Source organism: Fundulus heteroclitus, chromosome 6 (assembly GCF_011125445.2).
Source record: "Fundulus heteroclitus isolate FHET01 chromosome 6, MU-UCD_Fhet_4.1, whole genome shotgun sequence".
Lineage (NCBI taxonomy): Eukaryota > Metazoa > Chordata > Actinopteri > Cyprinodontiformes > Fundulidae > Fundulus > Fundulus heteroclitus.
In genome coordinates, this window is record NC_046366.1 from 21,854,060 (window position 1) to 21,881,508 (window position 27,449).

General features: G+C 40.6%; 1 protein-coding gene across 2 annotated transcripts; it reads left to right on the forward strand.

The window, feature by feature from the left end:
• Positions 1 to 3,580: 3,580 nt before the first annotated feature.
• Positions 3,581 to 27,065, forward strand: mmp16b (matrix metallopeptidase 16b (membrane-inserted)). Of its 2 annotated transcripts, XM_036138336.1 has the most exons (11): positions 3,581 to 4,124; positions 8,926 to 9,074; positions 9,455 to 9,469; positions 9,751 to 9,867; positions 10,978 to 11,282; positions 16,531 to 16,692; positions 17,775 to 17,992; positions 18,084 to 18,222; positions 20,775 to 20,925; positions 23,260 to 23,375; positions 25,301 to 27,065. In XM_036138336.1, the coding sequence occupies exons 1-11, from the start codon at positions 3,996 to 3,998 to the stop codon at positions 25,660 to 25,662; spliced, it is 1,863 nt and encodes a 620-aa protein (XP_035994229.1). In that variant the 5' UTR covers positions 3,581 to 3,995; the 3' UTR covers positions 25,663 to 27,065. The 2 variants fall into 2 exon arrangements, with proteins under 2 accessions (XP_035994229.1, XP_012710990.1); XM_012855536.3 differs by lacking the exon at positions 9,455 to 9,469 and having other exon boundaries at positions 3,582 to 4,124.
• The last annotated feature ends 384 nt before the right edge of the window (positions 27,066 to 27,449 follow it).

Genomic DNA, 27,449 nt, shown 5'->3' on the forward strand with positions numbered 1-27,449 from the left:
TTAATTAATTAACGACGACTCACATTAATTTGTTTATTACCAGTTATTGAAATGTGACGCCAAAGAACTCAAGCAGATTGAGGTTACGTTCAATGATGAAATGGCGCCACCTTGTGGCCACTGTTACTTAAAGCAGATTGTTGACCAAAACTTTAATGAATTGTTTCCCTATACCTGTCTCAAAAAGTGGGAAGTTATTTTATTTATTTATTTACTGTATTTTAGGACTGATAAACTCAGGGTGAACAAGTACGTTAAGAAAATATACCAGCGAGGAGCAAATTACCGTCTTGCATTATTCATTCCTGGAGATTGGGATGTTTGAGGAGCAGTGAACAATCACTTGGATTGTTAAAATGATAAATTGAGAATATGTGTGATGTTAAATAAAGAAAATAAAGACAAGTATGTGATTTATTTTTTTTTAATTTTTTTTTTTACGTCATAATGTGAAAGTGGGTTCATATTACGGCCAGGCAATTTATATCAAAGTTTGGGTCCTGGATTATACAGGCCATTAGCTATTATGCCCGCAAAGACAGGTATATAGGTCAATAGAGTCTGTTCCTCCTTACCCTATGTGTCAAGAGTTGGTGCATTTTAGGATAAACCTGCTTGTTCTTCATTCAGTGAAACAAAAGAGGTATAATAGTCAGTAATTGTACTCAAATAGCAGCAGTGTTACTTCAAAATAATGTTATTCAAGTAAAAGCAGAAAGGATGGTGTAGTAAAACTACTCCTAGAAGTAAAGTTACTCAAGTGAAGGTACCTGGGAAGTTTCTGCCAAACTCTGTTCAGAGTTATATATTTCCAAGCATATTTAACAAAACATTGCGTGGAAGGAAAACGCGTGTTAGGAAAAGATTGATTGAATCGATTGATTGAATGGCTTCATCTGTCCCCCTGGGGGGAAATTGCATTTCAGTACAGCCCATCCAAGAAAGACAAACATAGGTAGGCAGGTGACTGAAGCTGCTGCCACGAGGAGCAGAGTAGAAAAAAATACATAGGGATAGTTGAAGGGGGAAAAAAGATGCAAAACCAACAGAAAGTGATACTGGGATTGGGAAGCAAAGCCCATTTAATCAGTTTGAGAATGTTATCAAGATGTGAACTGTAGCTGGAGTCGATGCTTCAACAGCCAAGGAATACATACACATCTGTGGACAGTTGTCCAAATGCCCTCGTTTTAGATAAAAGTTAATTTTGCAGTTCTTTTATAAATTGATCTCTAATGTTAAAGAGAGATTCTTTATGCACCATCTTCATCGGTTTTAATGTTGTTTTCTATCCACTGAGCAAAGCTGTACAATTAAGAGGTAAAGGGAATATAAAGCAAATATATTATTAATTATCAATGGAAGCACCTTGCAATGTTCTGATGTATAAACATGTCCCTTCTGCCTGAATTTCTTCTTTTGTCATTTTGCTTACTTGTTGTAATTTTTTATTTTAGTATTTGAAATACCAGAATTTTGCAATTACATAGAAACAATTTCCATCTGATTACGTATTTTGTTGTAAGTGCAGCTTCTTTTCACAATGACCCTTTGTCGACGGTGTTTATCTGAAGATACTGATGTCTGTTCATTAGGCATCCATAAATTCAGGAATGTGATCACGCATTAACGAAGACTAAATGATTAAACATTTGGAACCTAAACTTTTTAACACATACATTTTTTCAGTGATGCTGTACGTTTCTGTTTCATCAACTCCTTTAACAACAACAAAACCAACAAAACAAGGTGAGCTTTGTTTAAACTCTACCTCTACCTCCCATATATTCTTTAAATCCTCGGTGCTGTAGGCCAAACCTGCCCTTAAATTTACAAATTATTGATTTATATATATATTATAAAATATTCTATAATATATAGTTGTGTAATTTTATCCAGATAGGATAATTTTGTTATACATCTCTTTTTAAAATTAAAGTAACCACTAATGCTTCTCACATCCGTCTGGTTCCACATCACAACGCGAGGAATGTGACATTTTTAGCCCATGCCTTGGCCTCATCGGTGTCTGGTGGTTCTTGAAGTTCTCATATTCTTTATTGTGGTCTCAAGCCTTCTCAAGAATCCAACTATCCTTTGTTGCTTGTGCACTATTTCAAGCCCATTTTTCCTTCCACTTAACTTCCCATTTATATGCAGTGTTCTGTATACAGACAGCTTCTTTAGCAATGACAATGTGGTTTACGGGGATGTTGAGGCTCTCCTGGACCGCTGTCAAGTCAGCAGTCCTCCGTGTGATTAAGTAGGCTGTAATGTAACATTTGCGTATAAAATATGTATATTTTTATTGCTCTGATTTTATAATTCTGATTGTATGAGAAACTACACATAGCTTTTCATTTGCTGTCAGCCATAATATGAGTTTCCCTTGGTTGCGGTGTAGCTCATATCTTGGATAGGGCTAGTGCTGACTTCAGTTACCGTTCACTCCTTTGAATCTCCTCCAAAGTCATCGCCAGTGTTGTATAAAGTACTGAAATCTCAGAGTCAAGTAAAAGTATAGGTACCTCTCCAAAATATGACTTTGGTAAAAGTCCAAGTGACTGACTGAAATGTTACTTGAGTAAAAGCCTTAAAGTATCTGAAATGTCTTGTACTTAAGTATGAAAATTACTGTAAAAATAGATTTGCGTACGTGAGTCTCTCTCTCTCCTTTTGTAACGAGTAAAAAAACCAAACATTGAAAATGTATTGGAGTAAAAGTATGCAATTAAGTTCAGAAATATAGTGAAGTAAAAGTAAAAGTTATCAAAAAATGTTATACTCGAGAAAAGTATAAAGTACTCCAAAATATACTTAAGTACAGTAGTGAAGTATTTTTACTTCATTACTATACAACACTGGTCATCGCTTAACAATCGTGTGAAGACTGCGGATATCCATGTTCCTTGAGCAAGCTTTTCCCACCACACCTTTTCTTTCCACTCAAGTTAAGAGAGTCAGAGTGTACGCCGTCTTAACAATTTCTGCCGGCTGTTTCCGAGCCGAGGAAATACGCAACCTCTTTTAATGTGTGCTCTTTGCTGCTTCTGAACACGACATAAAAGTGAAATGGGACAGAAAAGAAAAAAAAACAGGATAATGGAAGAAAGGTGTAAGCCGAACGATGACAAATGGCAATCGGTCATTGGAAAAGAAGCTGCATGTTTGAAGAACGCTGTATCCTGGTGTGTTAAAGGAAAGTTAACTGTGAGAATACGACGGTGTTGCACTGCAATGGTGCGTTTGTCAACGCATTCTGCGTCAATTACGTTTCACCTGCAGTCGCAAAGTTCACTTACACCTCGGGTTGGCCGTGAGCTCCAATCAGCAGTCCACCCCTCCCCCTAATTGTATAGACTGACATCTTATCTAACATTAGAACATTTCCAAGAAACACATTTTTTCTTGTGTGGGTTTTACTTGTCATAGTCAGAATCAGAATAAACTGCACCTATATAGATAAGATGAGTTTAACTCTTTTTATTTTTTTGACTGGATGAACTTCTGGGTGATATTGTGTGGAGCTGCAGCTGTACAGAGCGTCCTGGGGGGCAGCACGTCTCCTCTTCTCCCGTGCAGGCTGCAGCCTATAGGGCAGCTCTTGTGATGCTGCGCTGTGTGAGGAATCAAAGCGCAGGCGTGGAGTCGGGAGGGAGCCTATCTTGCGCAGACTGGGTAGCTTTACTGTACATGGCCATCGATACCGCTGTGGATGGATGCAGCCGCTGGCGTGAATCAGAATGGCGAGGGCAGCAGCCGTGACGCGCCGAGTCCTCTCCGCTTGACACCAGGGGCACGCATCTCTCCAGCACGTCGTCGGCGGGATTCGCGTTTCTGAATCAAAAGACGTCTTTTTTTTTTTTTTTTTTTTTTTTTGGAATCGGGCCGAATCCTCGCCTTGACAGCTCGCACCGATGGTTTTCATTTGACACAAAGCAGACGGGCGGCTTCTCCTAAAATAAACAGCGAGGAAGGAAGAAAAGCGGGTCATTATGACCTTAGTATCCGCCAGTAAAAGAAAACCACCGGATTGCTTTTACGCGGCAGCGCTCTGCTTGCATCTCTTGCTTTGGATTTCGCGATCCGTGTCCGGAGAGGAGCAGCATCAGTTCAGCGTTGAGGTAAGATTTATTTTTTTTGATCTCCCTCTTTGCACGGCCTCCCCTCCTCCTCCTCCTCCTCCTCCTCTTCCTCCTCTCCTCCACATCAGCTGCCTCTGCGCGGAAAAACAACACATATGCATGCTGAATCTGCTCTGGATCGTCATCGTGGAGACATTGTGAACTGCAAAAGCAACAAAAACACACATACACAAAAAAAATGGACATGTTCCTCCTTGGATGCATTATTTATAGGGAAACGGCTCATATAAAGGTTGTTTCATTGCGATGCTTGAACCAGATAGGATGCCTGTTTTCATGTTGAAGGTGTTTTCGTGACAGGTCATCATTAGGTGAGAGAGACAGGTTATTATTATTATTATTTTTACAGGATCATCTAGTGTTGGAGCAGATTAAACATTTACACGTTGCATAATAGGATTTGCTATTAGTTTGTACCTGATTAATTGATGTCATTACCATCCTCACCACAGGCTGCCCCCCCCTCTCTTTCCACTGTGAAGAAATTAAACGCTGAAGCTGACAGTAACACATACGCATCATTATTCAGTTTAATGGCTTGCTTCATTCTGCCTAGTATGTGTCTAAAATGTGTGCCTGCAGACAAGGCACAAGCCGAGCAGAGGCAACACCAGGATAAACAAGAGGTTTAGACGAGCAGAAAAGGGGAGCAGTTGGGGAGGAAGGGAGGAGGAGAGGGGGGGGGGGTGGACAGGGGAAGCAGGTGGGCTGCAGATAAGGTGGGCACACCTGGACCTCATGTTTTCAGCTCTGAGTCTGGTGATGCTCTTAAAAGAAAAAAAAAACAGTCTGGTTTCGTAGAGGATGAGCATGTAGGACCGGGCCGCACACTCACCGACCGGAAGCTGCAAAGACACAAACACTGGCTGCTGTCACCATCCGTGCTGTCTGCCTGCTCCCTCAGCTCCTGGTGAGAACATTTGAATCCAAAGCTCGGCCCGAGTGCACCGTTTCTAACGATGCACGGTTTCATTTCTGCTGACATGCTCCTCTAAGCACTCCAGGCTCACCGTAGAGAGAGGCTTGACAGTAAAGTGTAAGATGATAGATAATAGGCACTGGGTGTTGTGAGATTTCCACTGTGGAATGATACCACCGTTCCGCAATGATTCCACGCAGATTTAAAACGTCCGGCATCAAATAATAGCAGTTTTAGAGTAAAAATAATTCCTTTTGCTGTTAAAATCGCATGCAGTGACTGTAAAAAATATTCCCTTCCCATTCTGTTTTTTCCCCCCCCACATTTTGTGTCGCTACAAACTTGTTCTACAAACCCATCTGAGTGTATTTTGATTCACTTTGAATGCAGTTTATTTTTATACCGCTAATTCACGGCACCTGCCATCCGAAGGCCCCTTTAAAAGACAAACACCTCTAATTTATATGCAGAAATCTGTGGTTAAATTATTCCAATCATAGACACAGAATATAATTATTTCACTGTAATTCAATCCCAGTTTTAATTCAGTGCAGTGAAAAAATCAGTTTTGGTAAAGTATATTTTTTCGCACATTGTTTTCTTTCTTTTTTATCTACTAAAAAACAGCCCTTAATTACAAATTCAAATACATTTTCACCGATATTTTTGGTGTAAAATTATTATTATTTTTTTTTAAAAACCAACATTTAACCATAAATGGTAAATATGCTCACTTTGGTATGAAGGCCTAAACTGAGCTCAGGTGCCTGTGATTTCCACTGAGATGCTTCTGCAGCCTGATCGGAGTCCAACTGGGTTTCATTCAGTGGGCTGAACTTGAGTTGGTGTGGAAGACACTTGACTACATCTGTCTTTGAGCTGACCGCGTATACTACATATGTTTCTACAATGGAAACCAAGCAGGGAAGTCAAATGAATCATTTGTAGACCTCCAGGATCTGAGCGTACCGAAGAGTTCTGCAGTGTCCATTATTTAAAGAAGAGAAATTCAGAACCAGCAAGACCATCTTCTGATCAAACTAAGGTATCATGGATCAAGGGTTTTGGTCAGAGGTGACCAGGAACTCAATCGTTGTTCAAGCGAAGATTCAGTGTTCCTTTGTGGAGATGGGAGAAGCATCTAGGTCAGGGATCTGCAACCTTTCCAGTCCAAAAAGTCATTTTTTGCCCTCAGTCCAGCTAAATATGTTTTATTTAGAGCTGCAACATTAGTATTACCTTCTGAAAAAGACAGCTTGTTATTTTCATGAAATATCTATAATAGGAAACTTGTTGTCATTTGAAAAACATACAGTTTTATTTATTATTATTATTTTAAAATAAGAAAAGTGGATGAATACGTCTTATTCTATGAGATCTTGATAATTTTGGAAAATTACGTACAAACATTGCACATAGTTTCCTACCCAATGACGAGAATGACGAGAATCTAAAAAAAAAATTTAAGGACTTTTTTTACATACTAAATACTTAAAAAATTTTTTGTATATATTCAAAAATCTTAGTTGCTTCTTTATCATTTTTAGTCAAAGTTATCAGCGGCCTTTGTGGAAGGTCCAAAGAGCCACTTGCTGCTCCGGAGCCACGCGTTGCAGACCCCTGATCTAGAAGGTGAAATACTGCTGAAGCACTCCACCAATCAGACCTGTAGGCCTGACAGAAGCCACTTCCCACTGAAAGGCTTATGGCAGCTTGCTTAAATTTTGACCAAAAAAAGCATTTTAGAGAATGTCAAACCATGAGAAAAAATCTCAAGTCTAATGAACCAGAATGCCCTTTTTCTCCTAAACTCCAAGTATCAGTCCTGGAGAAAAACGGGCACTGCTAATAAGCAGTCTTACACATTATTTACTCTGAAGCATGGTGGTGGCAGTATTATGCTGTGGTGATGTTTTTCTGTGTTGGGAACTGGTAGAAAATACCGCACAGAGGGTAAGATGACAGAAGCTAAGCACTGAGAGATTCTTTGAGAAAATCTGCTTCAGAAAATCTGCTTCAGAGTGCTCTGGACCTCAGACTGAGGTGACGAGTCATCTTACGACAGGACAATAACCTGAAGCGCACAGCCTGGATAATAGAGGGGTTCAGGGACAGTCTAAGGTTGTCTTTGAGTCCAGTTGAGCATCATGTATAAGAAGCTGACATCGTCTGGTTTAATCTAGTCAGGCTACCTGCTTGGGGCAGCAGTTAGAGCTGTTGCCTTGCAGCAAGAACATCCTGGGTCTCCTGCGGTCTTTCTGCATGGAGTTTGCATGTTTTCTGCATGCATGCATTGGCTCTCTGTTGGTTCTGCAGTCCAAAATAATGCATGGTAGTTAGTTGGTCTCTCTAAACAACCCTTAGGGGTATTTGTGCATGGCTGTTTGTCCTGTGTGTCTCCGCATTGCCCTGTGACAGAATGTCAACCTGTCCAGCGTTTACTCCGCCTCTCGCCTAGCGATAGCTGGAAATAAACATTATAACCTTTCCCAACCCTTGGGAACATTTCTTTAAACCGTAGTAACATTGCGAATCTTAGCAGTTGTTAAAAGTAACTTTTTTATACCTCTATTTACCATTGTACCGGTAATTGTCCCTTTTAAACAAAGGTTTTGGTGAATAGTCATGGAAAAGACAATGATACCTTCCATCAAAACAATGTTAAAATGCGGTTGACAACAGAAGAAAATAAATCAAGGCATCAAAATGGGCCCACCAAGCCTAGTGTCTTTGCTTACTAAATTTGGAAGGACGTGTGGGCTAAAGTTGTCTAGCTTTAGGGTGTTTTTCTGGGCTAGAGAGCAAGGATTGGTCAACCTGAAACAATTATTAAAAACAATTGTCCACTGACCTCCCGTGGAAGGTGGTCACTGCTTCAAGACACAAACCTTAATATTTACTGTTTACATCTCCACCGGGGCCGAGATCCATCTTCATTACTGCCGGTCTGCCAGCAGGTTTAGGCCAAGTCTGCCAACATGGATTTAACGAGTCTTTGCAGAGAGCTGAAGTGCAGGCAAAGGGTGTACCCATTATAGTTTGGAGCCGATCCAGATCACTTAGACATCTAAGACCTTGTCGCTGGACTTCTCTCTCTCTCTCTCTCTCTCTAAGTGCTCTGCCAATCTACTGTGGGACTGGAAGAGGAGAATGGAGCTTGAAGAATGTAGAACTGCACCATAAAATTATCCCCTTTATTTTCTTTTCTTTTTCATGCTAAGGTTGAATTTTTCGATTCTACTTAAAAAGTTAGCTCTTTTTGCCGGGCAATTGTGATAAAGAAAACGTTTTCTTCAGGGCAGTGGTTTCCAAAAACCTTTCAGCTTATCAGCACCACAACACTGGAAGAGACGTATGACCCAGACTACTGCTTGGTTTTAAAGGAATTTATAAGTGAATGAATTAAAAGATATCACACCAAAACATTGTAATCATCTGTTGTAGGATAAAGACAGTATATGTGTAAATGTGATTTTTTAAATAGGGCTGGGTATTGTTTTCTAGAGTGGACCTTAAATCTGCCTACATGTTGACCTGCGACCAGCAACCTTCTCACGCCGTTGCCTGAACCAGATGCAGAGTATTGTGGCTTTAAATCATTAAAGTCAACGACGCAACACCAGAAATATTTTATGTTCTGCCTTTTCTAAAGCGAATCTGCCATAATAAGGCAAGGTAACCACACCACCATACTGTTTGCCTAAGCTGACTTCATATTAAAAAGCGATTTACTTAAAAGATAATACAGCAAACTTTATTGTTTTCTAATTAGATTGCAGCTCTGACCAAAGCAACATTGCTTTGCAACATCCTGGGATGGGATGGGTTAGGATTATGTGTTTGCTCTCCCCCCCCTCACAGGGATGGCTACAGAGGTACGGGTACCTTCCCCACACAGAACCGGGAATGTCCGTCCTGCGCTCGGCCAAAACCATGCAGTCCGCCATTGCTGCCATGCAGCGCATCTACGGTCTCAATGTCACAGGGACGCTGGATGAGACAACCAAGGAGTAAGTGGACACGCGGCACGCGTCGCAGACGCACAAACACAACCTGTGCAGGACAAACATTTTAGTAGGTCACACGATGTCCTGCTGATGTAGTGGCTCCAGCTAATCAACAGGTAACAAATCAGAACGGACATTTCAAGGTCCATCCATGCATATACACTTGAACAATAGGTCAACATTTGAATGTGAACTCTGGAAATTTGAGTCTGGAAGACTTAGGAACGTGGGGAAATGACTAGGAACAGGCATTTCTTAATGGGTTACTAAAGGAAAGATACACATTTTTACCTCCCCCTCGCTGCCCCCATAACCTCGCCTGAAACAAGACCAGGCGAAGGTTTTAACCCTTTTCCCTTTTCTCGTTTTGCATGATCATGCAGTGATATCACTCTAAGGTGAGAACTAATGTTTTTGCCTTCATATTGTGTTTGTACAGTAGTTGTGATAAACGATGTTGTACGAATGAAAAAGAGCTGTAGTCTTAGAAGTAGTCTAGCGGTGTCTTGCATCCGTTTGATTATTGTTTCTGATTATCATTTTGGCCGTTGTGAGTCAGTGCGGGCAGAAGAGAACCGACGAGTTCACTTCTGCGCTTTGTGTCGTCGTGCAGCCCGAAAACTGCGACGCAGGCGGTTTGAAGGCCAGCGTAACTTTTGTTGCTTTCTCTCCATTCCAGGTGGATGCAAAAGCCGCGCTGCGGAGTCCCGGATAGGATTAAAAGCGCCACGAGGTCACGGAGGAGGAGATACGCCCTGACAGGGCAGAAGTGGCAGCGTACGCACATCACCTACAGGTGAGGGGCAGCGGCATCGGCTGCGGAGGCTGGCGAGCTTCCTGCAGGTTCATCCCATTCCCCGTATTGTTGTTTCAGTCTCACAGTTATTTAATTTTTCTTACTTTATCTACTTATGTATTTTTATTTGTTTTTCATTTTTCGTTTTTTTCTGTTTGTTGGTTGTTTTGCGCAATGTTTTTAATTTTTTATTTTTTTTCACCATCTTCATTCACCTGGGATTGCATGCTGCTTGTTGTCATAGAGACTGAACAAATATGTTGCCTGTGTGGGGGGTATTCACACATGCACAGACCGACAGATTAACACCTAAATTTTGCGCTGCGGGCATTGCTTGCATTGCAGCACAGAAAATAGCATGCAGCACGGTTAAAAAATGAGCTGCGACGTGTTTCGAAACCGTTACATAATCTCTTTTTCATTAAGTTAAACAAACTGTCCTCACCCTGGTGTATATAAAGCCGGGAGTCCAAATGATCCACAATCTCAGCAGAAATAGTCAAACTCTCATCTTATCTGGCATAATTAAGCTCTGGGTTTTTAACGGGCCTGAGGAGGACTGATAAACGGGTCTGCGGCAAAAGCGCAAATTGACAGGTTACAGCAGTAATAGATGATAACGCTGCCAATTTATTTAAATCCTTCTTTGCTTGCTCGCTGAATTTGAATTGATGAGACACCTCTTCTAATGGAATGTCAATCAGTGCTGAGCCGGTGCTGCTGCCCAGGCTTTACGCACCGAAAATGAGGGGAGAGAGAGAGAGAGAGAGAGAGAGAGAGAGAGAGAGAGAGAGAGAGAGAGAGAGAGAGAGAGAGAGATAGAGAGAGAGAGAGCGAGGAAGATGATTTCTGCCTTCCTCTCTGCCTGCCAGGGCCTGATAACGACTGTTGTGTTAAAAAGTTCAGTGAAAGCTGCTGGTCTTGAAATAGTTGTGTCAAGTGTTACTACCCCCCCAAGTGTGGCTTCATTCTGAAAACTAAAAATGTTCACTCCCCGTTAATGAGATAAAGAGTGGAGCGTTTTTACGCCCGTATTTTGTGGCAAACGTTTTATCAGCCCCCGCGCCTCTGCAGCCTCCTAAATCGATGTCGTTGCTTGTCTTCCTGCAGCATAAAAAATATCACACCAAAGGTGGGCGCCCGGGAGACTCATGATGCCATTCGGAGGGCGTTTGATGTGTGGCAGGGTGTGACTCCCCTGCGCTTCGAGGCCGTTCCGTACAGCGCCCTGGAGACTGGCAGGCGTGACGTGGACATCACCATCATCTTCGCTTCTGGCTTTCACGGTGACAGCTCGCCCTTCGATGGGGAGGGCGGATTCCTCGCCCATGCCTATTTTCCGGGCCCTGGCATAGGAGGGGACACGCACTTTGACTCAGACGAGCCTTGGACCCTTGGAAACCCCAACCATGATGGTGAGACGGGAGTGTTATCTCAAATTAGGGTTAGTTACAGAAATAATATTCTGAAAACTGTGGCATGTGGTAAACGTAACCTGCCCCCATTACTCTGATACACCTAAATAAAATCCAGTGCCTTTCAGAAGTAGATAATTTTATCTAAGTGCCTTTTAAATTCTCTGGAGGTTTTTCACAAAACATTAGTGAACAATCAGCATCATTAAGACCAAGGAGCACAGACGACAGGACAGGGAGAAATGCGTGGAGAAGTTTAAAGCAGGGTTAGGTTACAAAACAAGGTTTAAATGCCTCATGGATCAATCCATTGTCCAAAAATGGAAAGAATATGGCACAACTGCAAATCTGCTAATGCATGGGCATCTAAACCGAAAGGGCGAGGCAAGGAGACATGACCATGGTAACTGGAAGATCTGCAGAAAACGAGTGGTCAGATGGGTGAATATCTTGACAGGACAACTATTAGTTGCACACTCCTCTAATCTGACTTTTCTGATAGAAGAATAATGAGAAATCCACTGTTGAAAGAAAGCCATAAGCTATAACCGATAAAATTTTTCCAACTTTGTAGTAAATGTTCACAAGCTGTTTAGGTCAACAGAAAACTAACTAACTGTATATTAAGTTCAGCATCCCTACGATGGCTCATGGTGGTCGAGATGCTTTTCAACAGCAAAGACGTTGAAGCTGTAAGGAGTGGATGGGAGAAATGAATACAAGAAAATCCTGGAGGAAAATCTGTTAAAAGACTTGATACTGGGGCAGGCGGACAAGACCCTTAGAGTTCATGTGTTATATTTGCCCAGTCAAGAGTCCTGGCCTAAATGCAATTGAAAATATATTGCCAGGCTTGAAAGATTTTGTTTATGTCAAATTTAATCGAGTGTGAGCCGTTGTGCAAACAAGAATGGGCAAAAGTCTCCAGATGTGGAAAGGTCTGGGGGTAAGGCCTTTCCACATCTGGAGACAGGGGGTCTGAACGCAAATGCATGCCACACTTTTCAGATTTTATTTGTTATAATGTATATATCTATATTTATTTATGTATCTATATATATATATCTATCTATATATATATATATATATATATATTTATTTATGTATCTATATAATATATATATATATATATCTAGATATATATATATATATATATATATATTTATTTATGTATATATATATATATATATATATATATATATATATATATATATATATATATTATATATATATATATATATATATATATATGCGACGTGTTTCGAAACCGTTACATAATCTCTTTTTCATTCAGTTAAACAAACTGTCCTCACCCTGGTGTATAAAGCCGGGAGTCTAAATGATCCACATATATATATATATATCTATATATATATATATATATATATATATATATATATATATATATATATAGATAGATAGATAGATAGATAGATAGATAGATAGATAAAAGTTGGTTTGTGCAACATGACAAGATTGGAAAAAAGTTCACGGTACCAATACTATATATAAGACAAGAAAAGAAGAGGCAACAACAGAGAGACAGATGACAAGGAAGATGGAGAAATAAATAACCTAAGTGGAAGAAGTGAGGAAAGCAAACAGTAAAAAGTGCCGTCGTGGGGAGAGATTGATAAGAAGTGATGGATGCCAGATCAGGGAAGTACAGATGGCCTGGCTGGAGGGTGTTATGAGAACGACAGTATCTCAGGGCAGAGTGTGAGGGACGCTCAGCCAAAAACAAAGAACACTAAGATGTGTTTGATGCGACGCTGCTCTATAAAGATGCATCGCCCCATCTGTCAGGACTTTAGTTTCTGTCTGTATAATAAGCTCTTCAGATGACAGGATGGAGTACGCTGCTATTTTAAGGTTTTTCCGCGTTTGCTGGCACATGATAATGGTTATCCGCATTTATTAAATTTCTGTAGCACAGTGGTTGCAGCGACGCAGCTCTCAGAGAGGAAAATAGGATACCTTTCTAAGGCATTCAACCAAACACTCTTTAATTACCCTACCTACGGGGTGGCAGGCTTGCGAAAGCGCCACCAGACGGCTTCGCTATTATCAAGCCGCCATGCTCTAACTTTCTCCCCTTCCATTCGGGAGGGAGGAGGGTTGTAGCTCGCATTGTGTTTGTTCAGGGATACCACTTGCCTCCCATCAGCTCCTTCCCCTCATTCTCTCCTTTTGTTCTCTAATGGTAATAGTCTTGGACTCCCAAGTCAGATGCATGCTCGCCCCCTGAGCAGCATCCCTTGGTTATCCATTTTGACCGCTGAGGCTGAAGAAAAAAAAAGAAAAAGAAGAAGAAAAAAATAAAAAGCTCCTTTCTCAGCATGTGTGCCAAGGAAGCAGCACCATCTTTAATGGGCTTTCACAGCAGTGGAACTGTAAATGCTGCATGTTGACATTTGTGCTAATGGTAGCTCCAGTTTGTCTCCAGGGAGTCCTCACGGGCCGCTTTTTTTTTTTTTTTTTTTTTTTTTTTTTTGCCCATGGGTGGGAGAGGCTGGTTGGATGAGGTAAAAAGGGGGAGAGAGAGGGGAGGTGTAACCTTTTTGCTGCTGGCTGAGGGTCAGTGCTGGTTCTATGCAGCGCTCCTGGCACCAGCGCATATCATCCTTGCAAAGGGCAACCATCTCTTCGGGACAGGTTCAGTCACTGTACGTACATATGAGTTGTAATTCCTCCCTAAATCGGACTGACACTCCGGGCTGACCACATCCATCGGCTGCGACGTTTTTAGTTCTCCGTCTGTGCGCGCTTTGGCAACCGGCAACGACTCCCCGAACATATCCGACGCTCCTTTACGCTCAGGTGCATTACATGTGTGTCCTTGGCAGAAACGTGAGCGTGTGTCCTTCTGCTTTATTCGAGCCGTTTTCCCACATGTGACTTATCCTCCTTTGTGTAGGGAATGAGGAGAAAGTCCTGCTGCTTCATGATTGGCTTTCAGTTATCTTTACTCGTAATGTTTCGTGCCATTTTTACAAGAACAAAACTGCGGACCGGGGAAACCAAGTAATTGTTCATTTCAGACGTAAACCATCAGGCTTTTTTTGCATGTGTGTTTTATTTATTGTCTGTTTAAAACAGAGTGCACAAGACTTGGGGCTGGGCGATAAATCGATTTAATCGATTAATTCGAATTTACAATTCTTTAAGATTTCGTTTTTGGAAAATCTGGATTTTATTTTGCCAATAGACTCATTGGGTTTCCATGAAGAGAACAGCATGTGATGCTGAATATATGTTTAGGCAAATGTATTGTCAAAATATTGTAGAAACTTTTTTTTACTATAATACGAGGTACTTCATTTACTTATTTACTCTTTTTTTAAACTCAGTTTGAAGTTCACAAGTGCAGTGCAGCATGTTCTTAGCTCAATGTGTAATACCACTAGCAGCAAATGTTTTGTTATATTTTCATTGTTTATAATGGCACGGCTGCCATCTTGTTTTACAAGCATGTTTCACAGCTTGTTTTTAGTTGCACTTTGAATTCAGGTCAACTCCCTGACAAAATGCTTGACATAAAAAGCAAGGTGTTAAAATAATTTCTTTAATTTCTTTTTATGAAACAAAAAGGAGGAAAAAATCGATTAATCGGATTTGGTATGATAAAATCGGAGATTTATTTTTTAATCCATATCGCCCAGCCCTAACAAGACTGTGCCGGATTGTTAAAATGCTCAGTTCACAGAAACCATTAAAGATGTAACCATTAAAGGGGGCGGGGGTAACATTGATATTGAATATCGATTGAGTAATACGTTTCCATTAAAGTGGTTGATTTATGTTCTGACGTCGGATGCTTAGTTCCCAAATGCACACATAGTTCACGGCAAAAGAAAATAAATCAATATGCATTACAAATCAGACACAGAAGTAAGCAGCTCTGGCAGGCACCAGTAATAGAAATTACAAACGATCAAACTAAATCTGGATTGCATGCGATGGGTCTCATAACCTAAAGCTGAAAGATGCAGGGCCTTGTTAAAGCGTTCATGTTCCTCGGGCGTTTCCTTATCACCTGATCGTAACTGTGAGGTGGACGAAAAAAAACAAAGCATGGTTTTAAAACACTGTAACAAATAAAAATCGGAAAAGTGTCAGCTGCATTTGCTTTCAGCCCCTCGTATATGCGGCCGGGGATGCCGGTCAAAGATGATGGGAAAATAGATGGATCTAAAAAAACAGGCAAATCCTGGAAAAAAGAGACACTCTGCACCAAATCTAATTAAGCTTGAGGTATTTTTCAAAGAAGAATGGGTAAGAATATCTAACTATATTGTAAAGTTGTTCTACAAAGTATTGATCGAGCGTTGACTACAAATGCATGGCACAATTCTCGGACTGTGATTTAAGAAAAGTCTTCAAAAGCATGCACTATTTTTTTTTTTACTTCACAATTATGCATCACTTAAAATCAAATTAAAATACATTGAAGTTTGTGGTTGTGAAGTGAAGCTTGCCGTGACAGATGGATACAACTATCAACACGGGGTTTTGGAGACAAGAACCAATTTCCTTGATGTTGAAAAATGTTTTTATCTCATTTATGAGCCTAATTCAAGAGTCGCTTGCATCATTTGGGTTTATCGAGTCTTGCTCGTCTCTGAGGGACCACTGTGAATCCTACAAATGGTATAGGCCTCAAGTCTGGGTGATACGATCACATAAATATGCAATTACCTGCCATTTGATGTTTGCTTCATGACCACGAAAATAAATATGCAGCTTATGTCAAATAGTAAAGCTTTATGCTGACTTACCTGCTGGAGTTTTTCCAAGTCCGCTAATGTTTCTGCAAAAATAATACATTCATTCAATGACCTAAAACCGCTTTGCCATTCACACAAAATGCATTTAAGATCTGCCCGAGTTGCATTTAATGTTAAATTGCTTACAAACATTCAATTCCCCAGTAAAGTTAGGAGCAGAGCAACTCAGGCAATCAAAAACACACGCTGAGGCTCTTTTTCAGCTTTCCTGCACGTCCTCAGCTGTTTTCTACTCCTAGTTGTCCAATTCAACCTCAGAAGATAGCTTAAGTGGTCTGAATGCTAATTTTACTCCATCCTCCTGAGTTTATTTATTCTTATATTTATTGATCCCTAGTTGTATTCAGATGTTAGTACCAAATAAATATCCAAGTATCCATCCAGACTGAGCGTTACATACTCTCCTTCCCTACGACCGAGGAATTTTATTCTCACTGCAGATCTTCTCTTTCCCTTTCTAGGCAATGACCTCTTCTTGGTTGCGGTTCACGAGCTCGGGCACGCCCTCGGCCTGGAGCACTCAAACGACCCCACCGCCATCATGGCTCCCTTCTACCAGTACATGGACACGGAGAACTTCAAACTACCTCAAGATGACCTGCAGGGCATCCAGAAAATCTACGGTAACGCTTCACTTTACAACAGGGGTGTCCAAACTTTTCGGCACATGGGCCAAAGTTGTCAAGTCAAAGGAACTCGAGGGCCAAAAAAATTAACTCTACGAAATATGATCATTTTAAATAAATAAGTCAGATTTTTGTAGGAAATATATGTGCAAATCATTGCAGATCAAAAATGTAAAGGGTCTTGCTCATTTGTTGTGTTCATCCAGTTTGCAGATTATTTAGAATAATTTAATTTGTCTCTAACAATAATAAACTGAACTCTTTTTGGTCTAGAAATATAAGAACAGTATTTGGGTGAATTGTTCTGTGAAAACACTTGCTGTAATTAGTTAGTTTTAATAACTGAATTCAAAGAAGAGTTAACGCATCAAAGTCAGTATTTGAGTGATTAAATGCCATTGGATTGATGTTACAATGAAATTAAAGAGAAAGTCAAAAGGGTGTTTATTAAAAGATGAATACTTTATGTTGCACTTTACATTTTCAATTGCAGGATTTTAACTTTTCTGTAATAATTTTGCCCTAATTAAAACCTAAAATCTTCCATCTTCATCAGCCACCTGTGCTGGTAGACCAAATCTTTCTTCAAATGCAGTTTGGGGGGCCACCCAAAATCAGTACAGGGGCCACAAATGGCCCCCGGGCCACACTTTGGACATGCCTGCTTTACAATCTCTTTTTAAAATGCTACGTCATCTAGGAACAGTTTGCATGCACCACGCTGTTCAAACACTTCAGTAAAGATGCACCACATCACAAAGCACCAAATTACACAGCCCTGAAACTTCGTCACCATTTCAAATGCTGCGGTGTCAGTCCTGCTGGGTTGAATGCCAGTAAGCAGCATTTGTCAGCTGCTAAAGAGGTCAGCCAATTTGTGTTTTTCAAAGCAACGTGAGTCAACTAACAGATTGCAAAAGAGGGAAAAAAAAAATAATCAACCCAGAAAGAAAAGGTTGCGTTGGTGAGAATATCTCTCAGCGGGGAGAGTCTTGGAAATAGCGAAATCTCACAAAAACACAGCAGTGAAGTTCTGATTCAGAGAGAACAGGTTGTGACACTGCAGCTTGTATTTATAGGACCACCGGATAAAGCGCCGCAGCCCACCAGCCCTCCACCTACGGTTCCACCTCCTCGTTTCCACCTGCCCTCAGACCCCCGGAAACACGACCGCCATGCCAGACCCCACCGCCCTCCGCAGGGGTCCAAGCCGTCCAACCCCAACTCCAAACCGAACATCTGCGATGGAGGCTTCAACACTCTGGCCATCCTCCGACAGGAGCTTTTTGTCTTCAAGGTAAATTGAATTATCACCATGAGGAAAGCATTCCTGCTGATCTTACAGAGATTTAGAGACAATGATGGTTCTAAACTGTGTATTTCTGCAGGACCAATGGTTCTGGAGGGTACGGGACAATTCAGTGGTCCCTGGCTACCCCATGCCAATCAATCACTTCTGGCAAGGGTTGCCCCCCAAGATTGATGCAGTGTATGAAAACAGCGAAGGAAAGTTTGTCTTTTTCAAAGGTAATTTAAAAAACGGCTTTTACTTTGCTAACTAATTAAATATTATGATGTCAATAAGATTAAATGGACACTTACAGTGCTGCTATTCTTTCCTTGTACAATTTGTGATTGTATGCAATAGATCACCACAAGGCAGTGATCTATTGTGATTTGGAGGACAAATTAAGCATGGTATATTAATTTTTTCACCCAAAAATCTGAACTTTTTGGAATAAATCTGTATTAAAATCAGAACCAGTTTTAACTGCAAAAGTTGTGCACACAAACAAAAATTGTAACTTCAGTTCTACTTTAAACTCAATAAAGACTTATTTATATATATATTTTATATATATATATATATATATATATATATGTATATATATATATATATATGTATGTATATATATGTATGTATATATATGTATGTATAGATATATATATATATATATATATACATACATACATACATACATTTGGATATATATACACATATATATATACACATATATGTATATATAGATAGATATAGATATATATAGATATATATATATATATAGATACATAGATATAGATATATAGATACACATATATATCTATATATATATATATATATAAATATATATATATAGGTTCTCCATTTCTTGGGGATGATGGATTGTTCGAAGCAGGAGGTGAACCTTATACAGCTCCAGAGACCTGATGAAGATCTGAGTGCAGATGAGGCCCAGTTGGTCAGTGCAAGCTTTCAAGCATGAGGGGGCGACATTGTCAGGTCCTGGAGCCGAAGGGGTGGGATGTGCACATGGAGCATGTTTGTCAGAGTGAGATGTGGACGAGTCGGTAGGAGCTGTGAACCTGTAGTAGAAGCTGGTATGGTCATCTACAAGATGAGGATTCTGCTGAGGGTGGTGGTGGTGAGAGAAGGTTAAACTATGAGTTTAAAGTAAGGCTGGAAGGTAAATCAATCACGATATATACTGATTGATTGATAGACGTATATCGATGATAGACAAAAGGGTCAATAAAAAGTTCAATAGAATAAAAGTTTTCCTTCCTTGTGCATTTTATCCATGTAGGTTAATATTACATTCATTACATTCTCCCAACCAATCACAACGCAGACCCAGGAACCTCTGTCACCAAGCTCTGCCCTCTTCAAAGGGTTCAGAGAGCAAGGGTCTGTTTTTCTTTTTTAAAAACTTGTAGTTTTGGTAAAAAGTTGGTTGAATAAAAGCTTGAGCTTGAATTCAGTGTTTGTGAGTACTGTATCTAAAAATAGGTTACTAAGGAACAGCATAAAATGGCCAGGGCTGCACTTAACATATGTGTTTTGAATTTATCGAAATTGATGCAATATGATTTCTATTTTATCAATATGATTTTTTCCCTATATTGTCCAGCCCTAGTTTAAACTGAGAGGCTGTGGGAGGAGAGCATTGATCAGAGTGATGTAAGTCTACAAGAGGTCCATGGTAACTCTGGAGGAGCTAGAGGTCGTTAAGGACAACTATCAGTCACGCCCTCCATAGATCTGTCCTTGATATCCTTTTAGAAAAGGGTAGGAAGAGCTCCCGTCTGCAGTTAGACACAAGTCATGTAGGGGGCACGGCAAGCTGCAGCTGCAGAGATGCAGAAATATATCTGCTTTGATCTGCAAAGCTGGTAGAGACATGCCCCAAGGGACCTGCAGCCGTACTTGCAGCACAAGGTGGTTCCACAAAGTCTGGCCTCTGGGTTTGCTAATATGCACTCAGAACTTTTCAGATTAAATTTTTTTTTAACTAAAAATTCAAAACTATGCATCATTTTCATTCCACCTCCCATTTGTGCATTGCTTTCTATTGGTCCACCACATAAAAACCCAAAAAACTACATAAAGTGTGGTTGTCATGTGACGGTGGTGGCATTGGTGCATTGAAAACACGTGTCTCAACCGATATAAATTGAACTGTGAACTCTTAAACACACAATATCCTTTTTTAACCACATGATAACAGAGTGGCTCACTGTGAGCTTTTGCCGACTTCTGTGTGGCTGGAGAATGGGTGCAGGTCCCAGAGAGACATGCGTCCATCAGGCAGATTAACATGACATCTGTCACCCAGTGGGATCAGAGAGCCTCTTGCTTTATTTATTCACTCACAGGGACTTAGCCATGTGTGGACGCATGGGTGTGTGTGCGTCAGCGTCTAGCCACCTAGCCCTCACACACACACACACGCACACACACACACACACACACACACACTGCGCCACACCAGCTTTCCTCCCTCTGCCCGAGGCACTTATGATCAAACTGAATTAAATGCAACAATAACTTCAAAAAGACTCAGAACAACAAGACTCAGCAGAGTTGCCTTCAGAGCACCACCGAGCTTAGATTCTGTGGCGTGCAGATAATCTTTAAACAAGCTTATGAAACATCTGGTCTGTGAAACCTCATGAAGAAAAATAACCCACAGAGAGGGGCGCGAGCGAGCAGAAATCCTGCAGGGTTTTTTTTTTTTTTTTTTTTTGTGTAGTGTGATTTCAGGTCATCGTTGCATGCTAACGTCGTTTTTTTGTGTTAGGAAACCGTTTCTGGGTGTTCAAGGATCGGCATCTTCAGCCCTCCTACCCTCAGGACATCTCTCTGTTCGGGAGCGGCATGCCCACGCAGAGCATCGAGACGGCCGTCTGGTGGGAAGAAGCCGCCAAGACCTACTTCTTCAAAGGAGACAGGTCTGTTTGGATAATTAGTTCCAGTGGCGGTTTTTCTGCTCCGTGCCCAACATATTCAAAATAGAAGAGTAATTTGGCTTATGACTATGAAGCGAGACAAGAAGAGATTTTCCTGTACATCCTTTTTTTTTTTTTTTTGTTGCTAAATTAGCTTTTTTTTATTCATATTACTTAATCTAGTCTGTAACTCTGGTGCATCCTGTCAACGTGGCTTTGCCACTGTCAAACCAGAATTTCCCCATTGTGGGACAATAAAGGTATTTAATTAATTAATTAATTAATTGATTCTACTGCGACAGACTGGCGACCTGTCCAGGGTGTACCCTGCCTCTCGCCCATTGAACGCTGGAGATAGGCACCAGCACCCCCCGCGACCCCATGAGGGATAAAGCGGTTTGGAAAATGGATGGATGGATAATTGATTCTATTCTATTCTCACTGTAGAGTGTTTCCTTCCAGGTTTGACCAGTCTATTTGTTTAGGACAGTCAAGTGCTGTCCTAATCAAAGCTGCACAATATATTGAATCCTAATCATTATTTCCATATTGAATACACGCACACCAGCAGGCAGCTTGGCGTGAGGTACCTTGCACGTCAACCTGAGTTTGCTAAAATATTTTGCATGGTCAGGTCTCCCAACTGGAGGTGCCATTACACCCTCTAGCTAAAACGTACCAACCCCAGCATGGACGTAGCATTGGGCTTAAATGAAATGACCCAGCTGGTGGTTGCATTTTAATTTTTGGATTTATTTCCATCAATTAAATATCAATTGTAATGTTTTTTTTCTGAATCCTTGCGAGATGGGCTAAGAGTCAAAGAAGCCAACTTTTTATTTTCAGTTACATGGTAGCATTTTAAATCAACCTGATAAAAACTGCCTCACTATTTCCCATTCCTACAAACCAAGAGGGACCATTTTCCAGAATATCAGGGCATTTTTATTTATACAACCACAGCAGTGAGACTCAACTTTAGCAAATGCAATGACTTTAACGCCTTCGTTGGAGGTTCTTTATGGGACCAGGTGTTATTTTGATTTAAAGGGACCCAAAAATAATTTTTGGAGTCTCTCTAGGACACCTAAATGAGAAGATCTGTTGTTTATCTACGTGCGTCACAGCGGCCGTACAGTATGAGAACATACGAGTCTGACTCACATGTTCAGCTGTTGAGATAAATCACATCCTGGAGGTTAAAGCGCCCCGTGGAGGGAGCTGACAAAACGCTTTGTCATCTCAATCCGCAGATTGTTACGATCGATAAAAAAGGGATGTTGTGCTGATAATTATAAAGTTGATTTCATCCCTCAGCCGGGATGAGTGGCCATGGGGCTGATGGTCCTCTTCGAATGGCCTTTTGGTTGATCATTTTACGGGTTTGCGCACCAGCGTGTGAGGAGCGCGTCAGTCACAAAAGCTTCTGAGACTAATCTGCGTTGCAGATAAACGCGGCGTGGATGACTGATTGTGTTTTCCTGTCATGTGAAATGAGTCAGTTGTTGGTCGCTAAATACAGTGAGAGATGGCAAAGAGCCGGTCCATAGGTTTCATCATCGTATCAAATTCCCCACCGTTTACATAAGCACAAACGTCAGGTGTGTTTTACAAACCTAGAGCTAAAATTAGCTTCCAACTCTTCATTAAGGAACACATAAACCTAAACCATTTAGAAATAAAAAAGGAGGTTTTCACAAAACGTACTACAGCACTCAGATCAAACCTACTCAGCTTGTGAAATTGCATCACTGCCTTTACATACTAAAGCACAGGCAAAAATTATCGATAAAAGTACGTTTGGTTGGAAAATCTCTTCTATGCTAAATGATCTGGTGGACCTGAAGCAGAGTGCCTGAGAGAAGCTTAAATGTAGCTTTATTTGTTTAACTCCTCACATCCGTACATCATCAGTTAGCTGCTGTCTGCACACTCGCCGGCCAAATACTGCAATCCAAAAGCATCCCCAATACAGCAGCATCAAAAGCTAAACATTACGAAAATGCAAGCAAAAAGGTCATGACTCTGCAGATAATATGCCTTGCATATTTTCATGTGGTTATAAGAAATGATTCAGCAAATTTAACTTAGTTGTGTTGGGGCCGTTCTGCATAGTGTGCATCTTAGGGAACAGAGAAAGTGCAACACCTATACATAATATGCTTTTGTTTATTATAATGTATGTTTTATTAGTAACAGTGAAAATTGTCTCTGTCTTTGTGAGAGAACAGAGCATTTGAGCATGTTGGATCAATTAACAAGAGACAAGCATCAAAAGCTCTAATTACCTGCTGGTGTTTATCACGTTATTTTAATTTTGATTAATTTTTTTTTTAGATACTGGAGGTACAATGAGGACATGAGGACGATGGACCCAGGTTACCCTAAACCCATCACCATCTGGAAGGGCATCCCTGACTCTCCACAGGGGGCTTTTGTGGACAAGGCGAATGGTACGTGGATTGCAACAGTCTAAGAACGCCTAAAAACCCTGGTGAAATAAATGCTAGACGAAGGTCTATATGCATCTTTCCTTCAAACACAACGAGGCGGATGCTTAATGAGGTCAGGCATCTCGGGGTCAAAATGTCTTCACAGTAATTATTTAGACCCAAACCGCATTACAACTGCTTGCTGGGGTGTGCAAACAGGAAAGAACAGCCTTTTTCTATCCTCATGTCACAAGTTTAAACTTGTGGGGTTTGCTAAACTCCAGTGGGGATTTAACTGGAGCCACGTGCTTTGGTCCGGTGAGGGATTTCACTTTTTGACTACAAATGCTTCAGAGGGGGTCTAGAATGTATGGAAGAGTACCTGCTGTCCACTCTTAACACAGAGGAGGATCAGTGATGCTGTGGGCTTGTGTCTCTTCCAAAGGCCCTGGGAACCTTGTTATGTTGCAAGGCATTGGGAATATTTTGGAAATACCAGGAGATTTTCTTAAGAATCAGGTGGCTTCTGCCAGTAAAATGAAAATGTGTCCCTACTGTCTCTCAAAAATACAGCCAAGCTGCACAGAAGAGGTTTACGAGACACAAGATCAACCTTACTCCATGGCCATCACAGTTCCAAGACCTATATCCTGTAGACCTATAAATGTCTTACCTGTCTGCTCCAGCTTTTTGAAATCTTATATAAAAGACAAAGTGTTGACCTGTGTGCAAAAAGAGGGTTGTATTAACGAAGTATTAACAGTGGGGGTGCAAATACATGGAAAAAGAATAACACTAGTGATATTTCTTTATATAGATGTTTTTTTCCCAACTGAATAATCAAGATAAAGGTTGGACATTTTAAAATTTCCAGAATGACATTATGCCACTGCATTACAATGACCATGATACTTGTACATTTAGAATGGATATAACTGTGGTGATAAGATTGTATACACATTTTATCCAGATTTTGTATGAAACTACAGGTTGCTTGAGCTGTGGCACATCCCAACAATTTGATCTTTGTGTTTCTTCTGAGTTGAAGTAATATTAACATTTTGGTGTGGCCCAGCCAGAGTCCCAACTAAGATCTGATAGAGGATCTGTTCAGGCTGATGGAAAGAAGGCCTTTCATCACCAAAGATAAATCATCAAAACACAAGGGAATGGACTGCTGTACTGTCATTTTCTAAATGCAAATTTTTGTTAACTTGTGTTCTTAAAAATAAGTATTCCTTTTATTTTTTATCATCTTTTGAGAATGATCTGTCTTCTGCCATTTACGCTACTGACATTTTTTACCTCACTGTTTTTCTTTACTCCAAAAACAGTAAATAAATACAGCCTCTGTTGTATTGTTTACAATCCTTTACTGTAATTTAGACCTGCGATCAGAGCCCAACCAAACTTAAGATCCCGAAACTCAAGAATATTTTCTTTTGTCCTTTTTTCATCTGAATGTTTTAATTTAATTTTGACTTTTTTTGTCAAATATATCAAATGAAAGTTGCCATTTTTGAAGCTTAAATTATATTTTACGATTGTAAAATAAATGCTCCTATACTTTAATTTGACTTTTCAGTGAGAGAATTAAAAGTGATAGTCTAGTCTATGATCTCCAGTATGATCATATGCCTACCATCCCAGCATGACATACATATATATATATATATATATATATATATATATATATATATATATATATATATATATATATATATATATATATATATATATATATATATATATATATAGAAGGTTGTACAGGAAATGGATAATGTTTTGTTGTTTAGTACGTATGCCGCCCTAGTTGCAGTACTTCACATGACGGCAGAGTAACTAAACAGGTCAGCATTAAAACAACCATAGCTGGGCTAATATTTAATCCTAATTAAAAATAAATAAAACGTTTGTGCTCCCTTATATCCCCATCTCCCTTGCAGGCTTCACCTACTTCTACAAGGGAAAGGAGTACTGGAAATTTAACAACCAGCTGCTTCGCGTGGAGCCCGGCTACCCCAGGTCTATTCTGAGAGACTTCATGGGCTGCGACGGCCTCCCGGCCGACCCCGACTGGGGCTGGAATCCACCGGCGGCGGACGAACGGCACTGTGACAACAACGACGTGGATGTCGTCATCAAACTGGACAGCGTAGGGGGTACGGAGAAGGCCGTGGCCATCGCCATTCCCTGCGTCCTGGCGCTGTGCATGATGGTCCTCCTCTACACCGTTTTCCAGTTCAGGAGGAAGAGCACACAGAGGCACATACTGTACTGCAAGCGCTCCATGCAGGAATGGGTCTAAAGGGACTGTTACTGTATAGAGACTGGTGTGGAGCTCTGATAAATGCCTAGTTTGTGGTTAAAGCCCTAGAAACTGAAGGACTGTAAAGAAGTACAGTGCTTGAGGTTTTGCCGTTTGGGCAGATCTCAGAACAGCTGGAACATGTAAAACGTGAGCTGCAAGGAAGGGAAACTATCAGCTGACCTCGGTAGAAGACAGCGGCAGAGCTCCTTTGTCCTACTAATGTGTATGTATCTGCTTTGATTTTTCTTTGGATCTCGAAATGAACTCAGTTAAGTGGGACAGAAATAATCTACTGTAAGTGGGATCTTTGTCCATCCCCGTCTCTGCACGCCGCTTTAAAAGCCCCCGGCGCTAAACTTCAGAGGACAAATTAGATCTAGGCCTCTACTTTACTTAACGCAGTCGCCCTGGGTTGTGCTTTTTTTTTTCTTCCTCTTTTTTTTTTTTGGTCTAGTATCCCTATATAACATAATTCACCTTGAGGAGATACGAATCCCATACATAAACCAAATATGACGTTTTCTTCCAAAGAGGATTACAGCTTGATGTTGTTTTCGATCGGATATTCTTCCTCCATGGAGCTAACGTTTTGGATCACTCTCTGGTTTTCGTTCACCTTTACCGTTCACACCTACTCATCTCTTCTCTGTAAGGACGAAAAGCCGGAGCAAAAGAAACTCATGACTGTTGTGGCAGTCTGTCTCCACAACAGGAGCCAAAATAATAAAAAAAAAAACAAAACAAAAAAACAAAACCACTCTGCAATATTAATGAGACTGCCTTAATCACAGATTGCTTCGATCCTTTCTCCTTCTGTTCCGCCGGTGTGGAGGATGGATACCGAGTGACACAGCAAGCAGACAGAAGATATCGCTGAAGTCCTTCCTGCTGCCCAAAATGCAACATTAAACCAGTAGTTGAAGACGTTTCGGTTCGCAGAGATCTTGTAAATGTCAGCTGCCAAAGATCAGCTTTCATTCGCAGCCTCACAAGAAGGAGAAAGGGAAGATTATTTTGCGAATGTGTCTGCTTGTACGTGTGAAAGAATGAATAATCACCCTTATTATGTAAGTACTGAGCTCTGCTGTCATTAATCATTTATCTATGTTGGTTTGTGTCGTTTGAATCAGTTTGGCAACTTTTTCTCAAGTGTTTGGGTCAGAAGTAGGCATGGGCCGGTTACCACTATCAAAGTTTACCCGGTTTTAAAATACCTTTTCTTCCAAAACAGCTAAAACTGTCCCTCCCGTCACTTCTACAATTTAGAGATCCTTTAATGAGACGCTTGACAAAGTGCCCGAGTGGTCAGAGAAGTGCAGTCGTACCCTTCCTCAACGTGTTAACTGAAAGAGGTCTTCTATAATTTGCCTACTTGCAAACATTTCTGTTCGCAAAAAAAAGCATTTACAGCCATGGCGTGGGACCTAAAGTGGCACCACTCGTCACTCTTGTTAATATAACGGTGTTTTGAAACTCCAAATGGCCAGCTAGGAGCACTGTGTATGTTAAGCAGCGAACCTGCAGGCTGTACCTTGTCTTTCTGAGTTACCACCCTCCCCTTAGATTGGTGCTGTCTAAACGTTTTTACCCCACTGGGCAAAACGGTCAAATGGAACTTACTCATAGGCTGCAAAATTGTATATTTTATTTTTAAAATGTTTAAAAAAAATAGTATTTTCTATTTCAGTTTTACCTGCTTAACAAGAAAACTGAATTGCACATAATCTGTATCCAACTGCCTCTAGTGCGTTTGGTTTTGAGCTAAATTTGTGCCACTCTTGAAT